Consider the following 12,656-nt stretch of genomic DNA (forward strand, 5'->3'; position numbering starts at 1 on the left):
TTGAGAACAGGCCATTTGTTGGGGGGGGGGGGGGGTGCACTTAATGGGTTACCTTGTATGTATGAGCATATTATGTGGGCTGTATTGCTCTAGCTTTATTGGGTTTTTCTTATTAAGTAGTATACTTACATATTAGTAGTAAAGATACGTGGCAGCCACTGTTTGGTTTGTCTATCCAGGTCACTAACTGGACTTAGGGCTCCCTAGCTATATAAGTTTTATATTGAGATCGTACGCAGTCAAACATGAAATGAATTAAGAATTCTCTTTTCAGCATTCTTTCCCTTTTCTTAGAGGGGTGTAGTGTATATAGATTTATATAGACTTTTGTAGACTTTTTTTAAGTGCTAGACTTTTGCAGAATTTACAGATTTTCACAGAGTTCTACGGAGTTCTACAGAGTCTATAGAATACCTTAGAAATCCACATGAGAAATGTCGGATTTATAATGACTTTGAAATACATAAAAGTCTTTCAAAGTCTATTAAAATCTATCATTAAATGAATTCCATAAAAGTCAATAACTTTTTCAATACACCTAGACTTTTATAGATTTTTTTAAAAGTCATTAAAAGTCTTAAATGAATATCACATGACTTTTATAGACTCCTTAAAATTCTTAATTAAATACATATAGACTTTTACGAACTTTTTAAAAGTCTTTAAAAGTCTTAATTGAATACCACATGACTTTTAAACTCCATCAAGGTCTTTTAAAATCCATATACAATATACCCCACTTAGTATAAGAAATCCATTATACACTGCAACCCCAAACCCAATTGGGAAATTCTAGCCATACCCAATTATTTTCTTTTTTTACCCAACATATATTTTGCACATGAATGGACTATTTTGTCCCACTATAAAATGACTATTAAGGACAAATGATACTTAAACAAAAAACCTCAATTTTCTCTCTATACCCAACATCTCATATCATCAACCTCCCTTCCTCCCAAACTTACCTTAAACTTACTTTCATAACTAAAATCCAAACCCTAAACTAATTTGTGTCCCCATATCATCCAATCAAGATTGTTTTGACGAATGGAGAGTCCAATCGCTGTCGTTTAGGAGCCTTCAAATGAGGGTTGTGTGCAAAAAAATTTCATGTTCTGAACACCATGAATGAATCTGGGTTCGTGTTTCATTCTGTGAACCAGGGCCGAATATTTGCATTATATTCGGTAGGCACCTGCCGAACATTTGCATTATATTCGGTAGGTACACACCAAATAATGATAGGATATTCGGCAGGTGCCCACCGAATAGTGCATAAATGTCTAAAATTATCACACAACCCTCGTTCGTTGGGCACCTGCCGAACATACTATCATTATTCGATGGGCACCTGCTGAATATATTGTAAATGTTTGACAGGCACTTGCTGAACATAATACATATATTCGGTCCTGATCTACCAAATAAAGTGCGAACCCAGATTTATTCTTGAAGACAAAAATTAATTTTTTTGTGTTTATGGAGGAAGATGGTGGACTGTTTCAGATGGGATGTTGCAGGTGAGATCTACTGGCGCCGATGAAGGTGGGTTATCTTGCGGGGGCGACTGGAGTGATGGGCGAAGTTTGGATGTTCGGCGGGAATGTGTTGGCTGGATAGGTTGGGTATGTGAATAAGTTGGGTAAGAAAAGAAAATATAAAAGAGTGAGTTGTGTATTATTAATAAGGGTATGATAGTAATTTGAGTTGGATAAAATGAAAAAATATTAATTTCAAAAAAGTAATGGTTAGGTAAATTGATAAGTTAGGTAAAATAAGAAAATTTTTGGGTATGTTTAGAATTTCCCAACCCAATTTAGTCGTCTTCATCTTTTTATTTTGAGGGCTGCTATTTGCACACCCCTTTTTTTCTTTTTGCACACCCTTTTTCTCTTTTTTTCTCCTACACACCCCACACACTTACCTCAAATTCAAAACCTCTCAACACACACCCAACCCATTACCAAAATACCCTCATTTCATTACACACCCTCCCCTCTTTCCCTCTCTTTTTTCTCTCGTTCACACCCCCTTCCCCTGTTTTTTTTTTTTTTCCTTCTTCTTCTCCAACCCTCCCCCAGCCAGTCCCTCCACCCAACCCACCCAGCCCCTCAACCCCTTCCCTCTCCGACCAACCTCCCTGCATGCAGCACCGGCCACCCTCCTCAATCCCTCTCTCTCCTCCCCGCATGCAGCAGCACCACCTCACTCCCTCCCCCCGTTTCACCCGACCCACCCAGCCCATCTCTCCCGCACCCTCCCTGCACCACCTTCCTCCCTCTCTCTTCCCCGGCAGCACCACCTCCCCGTCACATTCTCTCTCCTAGCTCCCTTTCTCTCTCTCGCGACTCCACCTCCCCGCAACACCACCTCTCCTGCAAGCTCCGCGAAGCCCAACTGCCGGCTCCAACTCCTTCCAGCCACCTTGTGCAGCACTGAGCTCAAACACCCGCCCGCCCAACTGCCTGGTCGCATCGTCGATGGAGCAGCTGGGCACTTCTCCGGGGTGGAAGCTCAACGGTGCGACGCGGGAGTGGCGCTGGCAGCAGCTTGGCTCTGTTAGAGACAAGACAGAGAAATGGAGAGAGGAGAGAAAATGAGGAGGTGACCGGTGGTGGTCTCACCTCTCGCCCAAGCAGAAAAAAAAAAAAAAAAAAAAAAGGTGGCAGTGGTTCGGCAGACCAGTGCCGAACCCGTCTGTTTCGTTCGACAGGTAACCGCCGAACGAACCTAGTTTGTTCGGCGGTTACCTGTCGAACGAAACCGACGGGTTCGGCACTGGTCTGCCGAACCACCTGCCACCCTTTTTTTTTTTTTCTATTTGCTTGGGCGAGAGAGAGAGAGAGAGAGAGAAGAATGTGGTAGTGGTGGTGGCTGTTTTGGTGGTGCAGGGGCTGGGGGGGTTGGTGCAGGGGCTGGAGGCCTAGGTGGGTTGGGTGGAGGGGGGAGGGGGAGGGGGAGGGGGAGGGGGAGGGAGGGAGGGGTGGGTCGGGTGAGGGGTTGAGGGGCTAGGTGGGTTGGGTGGAGGGGCTGGCTGGGGGAAGGTTGGAGAAGAAGAAGAAGAAGAAAAAAAAAACAGGGGAAGGGGGGTGTGAACAAGAGAAAAAAGAGAGGGAAAGAAGGGAGGGGGTTTATTGTCTTTTTTTTTTTTTTGAGTTTTTTTTTTTTCTAATAGGGGTGTGCAAAAAGAAAAAAAAGGGTGTGCAAATAGTAGCTCTTTTTATTTTTTTACTTAAAAAAAAAAAAGGTAAAATACAAATGCAATACCAAGGTTTACAATTAGGGCTTGCAGAGAGACGAAAGGGCGAGAGTGCTGAATCGGAATTGGACTGTCAGGGTTAGGACTTTGAGAGGCTTCAGGCTTTCGATCTCCGTCGTGTTTGAAAGGAAAACTCTCTTTCTGGGTAAGTATATTTTGGTCTCATTATCACCTAAAAGAAAAGAAATTCGAAATTCTTAGTTTGAACCAAATTTGATATTCAAAATCGATGGAAACAAACTGAGCCTCACTGTTTTTATTTTTTTATTACTTTTTCCCTTCAATGTTACAATTGCTGATCCAATCTAGGGTTTCACAGCTTCTAGTTTCTGTAAGTGAAATGCTTTGCAAGAGTAACTAGGGTTTTAATTCAATCATCCATAGGTTACTTCAAATTTCAAACACCCTTTTTCAGATAAAACATAGTTGTTTAATTTGTTTTTTGTTTAGTTATAAAGTAATCCATTTCTATAAGTATGCTTTAGGTTGCTTTTGAGTAATTTTAGTGCAAATTATATTCAATAGTCTTTTTTTTTTTTTTTTTTTTTTTTTTATCAAGCAAATTATTCATTTTGTTACTCCTAGGCTCAGTGGGCCTTCAATTTACTAAAGAACAGAATTAAAGTGATGTTTGTGTACAATCACAACTTAACATGGTCATGCTTTCATTGCAGCTCGACTTAGGAAGAAGTGAAAATGTTCAAGAACACATTCCAATCTGGATTTCTATCGATTCTATACAGCCTTGGGTATGTTGCCTTTCTCCCTTGTGTTTGGAATATTCCTTAACCATACATGTGTGATTTTGATACTTAAGCTGTGCATTCTTGAATTATCAGGAGCAAACCTTTGCAGATATGGGATAAAGAAGGTGAGTAGAATTTACTCTAGAAAACGTATCGATGAAAGTTTTAGATGCTTATTGAAGCAACTTGTTACAATTATTAATGTAAGATGTAATTTGGATTATTCAGTGTTGCTTATGCCTTCCATTTTACAGAGAGCCATCACGCATCATTGTTTTTCTTTCTTCTTTCTTCTAAAAATTTATTTATTTTCTTTTGTCTGAAATATGGTCTGAACTGAAATTCCATGTAGCTTCGTCAAATCTAAATAAGTTAGGAAGTGGTAGTACAAGGACAAAATGGGTTGTTTGCTTTTGTAAAATTTTCTTACCCGAGAGGTGTTTGATTATGGATCAATATCGACTTGTCCTTTGCATTCCATCCCTCTTGTCATCCTCTTTTCATGCTACATCCATGTTGATCCACCATGTCTTTCTGTTAATGTATGATTGATGAGCATCTAATCTGCTGATAGGTTCATCAACTAGAAAAATTGGTACTCCTAGATGGTTGGATCTTCTCCACATTCCAATATACCATTAAATATCAGGGTTCTGAATATGTTCTTGACATAGTAAATAATGAGACACATGCATATTGGAAAGTTTGCAGACTTGATGTTTAAATTGACCTACTGGGCATTGCTTCTGTACACTTCTATAACAGATTTTGATGTTAGAGCGTAAACAACTGTTCTTTACTTCAGATATTAGTATTATGCTGATGCTTTTGAAGATATTGACATGATGATTGAGTAATTTGTGCCTAGTTGATTTTGCTCTGTGTTTGTTTTGTGTTGACCAGTTGTCAATGGCCATATTAAAAGACCACAGGATGAAGACATACAATCCAATGTCCTTGAAATAGTAGGATCGAATATCCAGTCCACATACATTACATGTCCGGCAGACCCATCTGCAACTCTCAGTATAAAACTGCCGTTCCTGGTTATGATTGTAAAGAATCTGAAGAAATATTTCACATTTGAGATTCAAATTCTGGACGATAAAAATGTCAGGCGACGTTTTCGAGCTTCCAATTTTCAAGTGTGTAAGTTTGCCCATGTTTTTGGATGATTATCATTGCCCTAATGGTCTTTTTTGCTTGCTTTCTTTTCTTTTTCATTTGTTATTTCAGGGAATATTCTGGTACATAATGATGACTGTTGTCTTATATTCTTTCTGAAGATATATCTATTTCACTAACAATTCTCAGCTTTCTTTGGTTCTCTTTTAAGATCCATCTGGGGTAAAATTGGGGAGATATTACAATGTTAATGAATAACTTATTTGTACTTAGTTTCTCATTCTTATTAACAAGGCCTGATGTCTGCATTAGTTGGGCATGTATATAGTAGGGGATAACCATGTATCAAGGTTCCTGTATTTATTGTTTGGTACGAGGTAGACCATTTGTGGGATAGAGTTCGCTTCTGGACATCCTTGTGAACTTTGGTTTCTTCTGAGTTTAGGGCCTGGTCTTTTCATGCTATTTTTTCTGATTGGAATGCTGTAGCCATGTAGATTTGTTTTTGTTTTGTTTTGATTGCTATTCTTTGTTAGCTGTAGTCTAAAGAGTAGATGTTGAGGGGACATCTTCATTTTTAATGAAATTTGTCTCTTATAAACATAAAAAAAACCCCTTGTATCAAAGGTTCAGTCCAAGGTTGGAGAGGTATGGCTTTTAGATATGCCATTGACAGGTTGATGAATGGGGAGAAGAAAATTTCATTAATGTGCATGTCTAGTCTATATTCTGTGGGGGCATAGTTACCATGTGGCGTTGCCTTTATTATGTATCCATTGGAGATTGCCCACTACTTTGAGTTGAGCAGTGCAGGATACAAACCCATTGGCCACTGCAAAGATTGTTTCTTAGGTTGACATTTAGAATAGTGTATTGTAATTGTCTTCTGTGATTTAATGATTGGACATGATGCTTTTATATATTCTTTTGCGAATGGTACGTAGAAGTTTTTGGACTACTAGGTGTTTTGGTGAAATCAGCATTACCTTTGGTGAAATTTCATATATTGTATAATTACTATACAGCTGATCCTTATGACATAATGTTTGAAGTGTTATTACTTTGACTGCTGAAGAATACTGATCTTTGGATTTATAATATGGTAACTTACAATGCTCTGCATTAAAGTGATCGTGCTGTTCCGGAAAGATTAAAGAGATAAAAGATACAAGTGGTTATTTATTTATTTCTCTTTTATAGGCTGTCACTCGAGTGAAGCCATACATCTGCACCATGCCACTGAGGATGGATGAGGGCTGGAATCAAATCCAGTTTAATCTAGCTGATTTTACCAGGAGAGCATATGGAACAAACTATGCGGAGACATTGCGAGTTCAGGTTCATGCAAATTGCCGCCTGAGGAGGATATATTTCTCTGACCGCTTATACTCTGAAGAGGAACTTCCTCCTGAATTTAAATTGTACCTCCCAATGCAGGTAAGACTGATCCAGTCTTCCTAGTGACAATAATTATGCTTTTGTACCCTAATGTTTCTGATCCACTCTTGTGCTACTAATGTTTGTGCTGCAGAGGACATAACACGATGCAAGAAAGGAGGGATTCATAACCATTTGGACCTGGATTTTGAGACAGTTACGATAGCAAGATTTTCTATTGCCGGTCCTATAAAAAACACTACCAGTTCTAGTAGAGCATGTTTGTATGCCCATCTCACATAATAAAAGTATTTTAGAACCCTTCTGGATCGGAATGGGTTTAAGCATGACGCATGAATAAACATAATTTATGCTTGTTGCATTTATTCCAATTTTATCAAAATAACTACTGGTACTAAATCAAGTTATCAAAATTCTAGATTTATTCCAATTTATGCATGACTAAACATAACTACTGGCACTAAATCAAGTTATCAAAATTCTAGATTAGAAAATTTTATGAAATAACCCAGTTTAATTCAAATGGAACTTTTTTAACCCTCGCCTCTCAAAATTAACACAAAATTATCAAATATGATTTTTTTTTTTTCATGTGAAAATACAGTAAATATTCAAGTATCCTGGATAAAAATTCTCATCAAAGTTCAAATTTCCCACACTGGCTTCTCTCTCTCTCTCTCTCTCTCTCTCTCTCTCTCTCTCTCTCTCTCTCTCTCACACACACACACACACACACATTCTCCCGAACTGGTGTTGCAGATCTAAAAACACATATAGAGAGTTACTAGAGAGGGAGAGAGAGAAAACGGTGTTGCAAGATCTAAGAACACATATAGAGAGTACACATAGAGAGAGTTACTAGAGAGAGAGAGAACGGTGTTTTGTTTGGAAGAGAAAGAGGTGAGAGAGTTTGAATTTGTGGGTTTGACGAAATTATGGTCGAAATTACGATCGATATTTGGGTCAACATTTTGGTTGATTCGGGTTTACACTTGTGCTGCATCACGTTTTTGTCAACCTATTTTTCACATGTTCATCTTTGAACACACTTTAGATCTATATATATTTTTTTGTTTATCATGTTCTTCTTTTCCAACTTTTATAGAGCATCTTTGGTCTTTTTTCCTTATATTTTCTTTAAATATGAGGGTAAGTTTGTGGAAAAGTTGAATTTGGGAAGGACTTTCCGATGTTATAGTTAAAATGTCTCTAAATCATATAAAATTTGACTGTTGGAGATTTGTGGAGAATTTAGGAAGCCTAATTTGTTCAACTTGATTTGGGGAAATTTTTATAAAAATCTCAAATTTATGGAGATTTTAAGAAAGGGTTAGAGTTGTATTTTATGTTATTTTTACTAAACTTTAAATTAGTAAATTAGCTCCGAGTACCAAACCACTAATAAAATTGATATAAAGGACTATAACCTAATAAGTTGGTGTAAATGACACTTTCTGAACTTTTTACAGATGCACTTATTGTATTTTTATAGATGCATAATTTCGTGTATGCATTTGTTATATCTTTACAGATGAACTTGTTGTATTTTTACAGATGCATTAGTTTTTTTTCCAGATGCACTAATTTATTTTTTGTCCTGATGCACTTTTTGGCTTTCAGCTTAACTGAGTGTTCTTTAGACCAACTTTTGTAGTTGTCGGACCCTACAATTTAACGGACCAAATTTAAATTTGAAGAGAGATTTAGGAAAGAATTGGAGATACTCTTACATAAATTTGTTAAAATCGATCTTTTTGTCGATATTTGTCGACCACTTTTTCGACTTAAAAGGGTATTTTTGGTTCAAAAAGTAGCGAATGAGTCATTATTGTAAACTTTCGGAGTGGAGGGTTAAAAAAGCTGCATTTGGATTAAACCGGATTATTTCATGGAATTACCTTTCTATATATTTGATTTAGGCTTATTTACATCATTGCCTCCTGTAAGATACACTTTTTTTCACTTTGCCCCCTGAAACTTAAATTCTCTCAGTTTGCCACCTGAACTTCACAAAGTTATTGCAAAAGACCCTATGCCGTTAACTCTGTCAATTTTTCCGTTAAAATAGCTGACGTGACACCTATATGGCATGAGTGAGACCCTTTTTTAATTATGTAAAATCCATGTAGACAAAAAAAAAAATTTTAAAACTAAAAATAATAAGATCTATGTCAATTTTTTATAATTTTGCTTGTCTACATGGATCTTACATAACTAAAAAAGGGTCTCACTCATGCCATATAGGTGCCATGTCAGTTATTTTAACGGAAAAATTGACAGAGTTAACGGCATAGGGTCTTTTGCAACAATTTTGTGAAGTTCAGGTGGCAAACTGAGAGGATTTAAGTTTCAGGGAGCAAAGTGAAAAAAAGTGTATCTTACAGGGGGCAATGGTGTGAATAAGCCTTTGATTTATGTGAAAACTGATAAAAAAAAGATAACAACTTAACTTTGTAAATAGTGGAGAAATATAACAGCAAATATGGATCTGCACCCAGCACCCCTCTTTATTAATTTGCAAATGACCGTCGGTATCTGGAAGTCTTTCTTTCATTAAGAGCCACCTCGACATGGTCCAACGTGGTACTAATATATTGTTCCTTATTTTAAAATAGGTGCCTAACTGCTATAATGAATTTTTGAATTGACATGTCATAATGCAGATTGTTTATTTAAAAAAAACAAAAACAAAAACAAAAACAAACAATGTAGATTGTAACTCTGCCCCAAAGTTTAGTAGACAGGCATGTTGGTCACCTTGAATTTCAATTGGAGCTTCATGTTTCAGTTATTGTTAGGGTACTTCATACTTATACCTGTAGCTTCTACATTTGTCATATGTTCCTTGTAGTATTAAAATGATCTTGAATGTATTTAAAATGGTCTAGAATGCACATTTAAAATGACCCTTCGATACTCAGAATTTGGAAAAATGCTAATAAGCTTTTCTGTCAGAACTTATAATGTATAAACTGGTGCTTTGCCATGATCACGGCAATCTGACTTTGATTTGGGAAATAAACAAAAACGGGTGGCTGATTTGTTTTTCAACTGAAATGGGATAATAGATATCCATCTTTTACTTCATTCAAATTTTATGTTTCCTTGATAGTATAACCAGAACTCAGTCAATGCTTGTCTCCAGCTTGTGCATATGGGTAAACATAAAGATATTAGTTATCTTATGAAAAAACTCACATAAATTTAGAAGGATGATAAAGGAAAAGGCAATAATAAAGTAAAAGAAATAGAAAAGATGTTAATGAAGCCAATAACTCTCCACATTACTCTAGGTATAACTTCCTTGGTCATTTTTAAATCCTCATCAAGCAATGAACATAATATCTTATGTCAAAACTCATTCACTTTGTTATATAATGTTTACAACTGACATAAGTTATTTTAATGAAGGCTAGAAATACCAGTAAGTAAAACAAAGCATTTGGGTTTGTTTATATGGCCTGTTTGCTCTAGTTTCTGTTATTTATTATTTCTTTCAAAACGAACCATTATGTTTGTTGAATACCCCGAAAATTATGATTTATGGCTATATTGTCCCAATCAATATGCGTTGTGCTTTTTCAACTTGATTATTGACTTTGTAAAAACAGAGCAAATTTTGTACATAAATATGGTGTAATTAGTTTTATGACTCATTGTGTATTGATTTATGTTAAAGTTTGTGAAATCTAGTACTTCACTGAACACCGAGAGACTCCATATTTCTTTTGCAGCAGGGCACGCTCAAATAGCATGCAGTACAGTTTCAGCACTCTCTCCACATCATGAGCATTTTGGGTTGGGCAACAAAGTTCACTTAAAAAGATTAGACGCACAAGGCAGCACTTCATGACAACATCTCCATAGGAATAATTCAATCTTTTCTGGAATGTGCAGAGTCCATACACTTTTCCAGCAACTTGTATGAAGACTCCTTCCTGTACTTCTCTCTCTCCTTCCCCTCTATCTTTGATCATTTTGGTTAGTCGGTAGCCACTTTTGACACTGTAAGTGCCATTCTTTGGGCTCGTTTAGTTCAAGTTTTGGAGGCCTGAGAATGAGAAAGCAATTCCATTTCTATGTTTGGTAAATACATAGAAAGGAAATCATTTCCTAGCCCAAAGGAAATGATTTTCATTATTGGGGGAAAAATGAAATCCTTGTTGGAGTTTGGATTTTGTTTTCCCTCCTTTTGGGAAAACATTTATTGCTTATTTTGTGGACTAAACTAACCAGATATTTTATTAAATTAATTTTAAAAAATATTGCTTTTGTTTAATAAATAAGGATATAGTTGGAAAACTAGACCAATTTTATTTCCTATTCCTGCACAAACTAAACAAAGGAATGGAAATGAAAAAGGAATTATTGATTTACTTTTCCAACACTACCAAACGGGGAATAAGAATCTTATATTCTCTTTCCCCTGGAAAAGGCATAGAAATTGATTTCCCAAAAAATCAATTTTACGAACCAAACAGGCCCGTGTAATGCAATACAGGGGCAGAACTAGAGTTTGGCTAACCCAGCTATAACCCACCTAATTTTTTTAAAAGTAGGTCAAATTTTAGGTTGAATTAGTGCAAAATGGGAACAAATCTAATATCTTGACACACTCTAGCCCATGATATCCCATTAATCAGCCCAACCAAGAATTCTGGGCGGGCTCCGCCACTAATGCCATACCAAACAGTCCCTGGAGGGAGCCAAGGGGGATGCTTAAAATCGTTTCTACCTCCCAAGATAAAAAATGATCATACAATAGTGGTACATTCCAGTTTCCGGCCTCTATGATTAAATCAGCAACTCGAATGCCTTCTACCAAGGTTGGTGAGGACTGTACCTTGAAAGATGTCAGCATAGGAACCCAGTTATCATTCTAGACCTCCACCAAGGTCCCATTTCCTATCCTCGATCGGCTTTCCCTCATCCAATAACTCCATCGCCCACATTATTGATCGCCAGATTAGCGACGGGGCATATCCCATATTAGCATTCATAAATGAGCTGTTCGGAAAATATTTGCCTTTAAACACACGACTCACCAGTAAATTCGGAGCATTAAGTAAACGCCAGCCTTGCTTGGCAATTAGAGACTTGTTGAAACTTTCGAGCTCCATGAAACCAAGACCTCCTTCTTCCTTGGCTTTACATAACTTCTTCCATCGAACCCAGTGAATCCCTTGCTTTTCATTTGATTTTCCCCACCGAAATCTTGTCACCATCGAAGTTATCTCCTTCCGAATGCCCTTTGGCATTCGGAATACACTCGTGTAATAAGTTGGTATGGCCTGAATCACTACTTTTATTAGGACTTCTTTCCCCGTTTTCGACAGCAGTTTCTCCTTCCATCCTTTCAACTGTTGCCATATGCGCGCTGTCATATGATTGTCTTAAATAAGAAATTGGTATTTCTGCTAAAACAAATTGCAGATTTTCCATAATTGATCATTTGCCCCGAGACTTCTTCATAAACCTGAAGGATTTCATGGACCACTCTCCTCGCCTCTGGGGTCGCATGCAAGAAGAGGATGCTGTCATCCGCATAAAACAGATGAGAAATGGGTGGAGCTCTGGATGCCACCCTAACTCCATGGATCATACCTGACCTCCTGCATGGATTTCAAAAATAAATTGACTGGTTCACCACCAGACCAATTTATGAGCTGAGATTGCTTGGATTAAAAGACTAGATATATTTAAAGCATAAATTTAATTTAGACACATAATTATATATGTTATTTCAACAGGATTTACGAACTTTAAAATATTTCAAATATACACCCGATTTATTATCTAAATTGGAAAATGGACTTTCGTCTATCGATTTGTTGAGAGATCAATTAGCCAACTTGGCTTTTGCTGACGGGGATTAATTGACGACGTGACGCCAACTTAGCATACCTTTCTCGCCAAATGAGCGACACATGTCCACCTGACACGGGCCCACACACCTATTACTTCTTTCCCGCTTGTCGAACGCTCTCCTGACCATTTAGTCTCCCAAAAACATCACGTTTTCCCCCAAATTCGAATATAAATCTCACTTGTATTCGACGAGCGAGAAAAAAATGATGAGTTTGTGGGCCCGTGTCAGAGGTTAGGTGGACAGGTGTCACCGTGTC

General features: G+C 37.3%; 1 protein-coding gene across 2 annotated transcripts; it reads left to right on the forward strand.

Annotated features, from left to right (window-relative positions):
* The first annotated feature begins 3,267 nt into the window (after positions 1 to 3,267).
* Positions 3,268 to 6,953, forward strand: BUG22 (cilia/flagella-associated protein). 2 transcript variants are annotated; one of them, XM_086237226.1, is made up of 6 exons: positions 3,268 to 3,407; positions 3,937 to 4,011; positions 4,102 to 4,133; positions 4,912 to 5,153; positions 6,334 to 6,570; positions 6,665 to 6,953. In XM_086237226.1, the coding sequence occupies exons 2-6, from the start codon at positions 3,959 to 3,961 to the stop codon at positions 6,671 to 6,673; spliced, it is 573 nt and encodes a 190-aa protein (XP_086093352.1). In that variant the 5' UTR covers positions 3,268 to 3,407; positions 3,937 to 3,958; the 3' UTR covers positions 6,674 to 6,953. The 2 variants fall into 2 exon arrangements, with proteins under 2 accessions (XP_086093352.1, XP_086093353.1); XM_086237227.1 differs by lacking the exon at positions 6,665 to 6,953 and having other exon boundaries at positions 4,912 to 5,157; positions 6,334 to 6,534.
* Positions 6,954 to 12,656: the final 5,703 nt, after the last annotated feature.

This window comes from Dryas octopetala, chromosome 3 (assembly GCF_963921425.1).
Source record: "Dryas octopetala chromosome 3, drDryOcto1.1, whole genome shotgun sequence".
NCBI lineage: Eukaryota > Viridiplantae > Streptophyta > Magnoliopsida > Rosales > Rosaceae > Dryas > Dryas octopetala.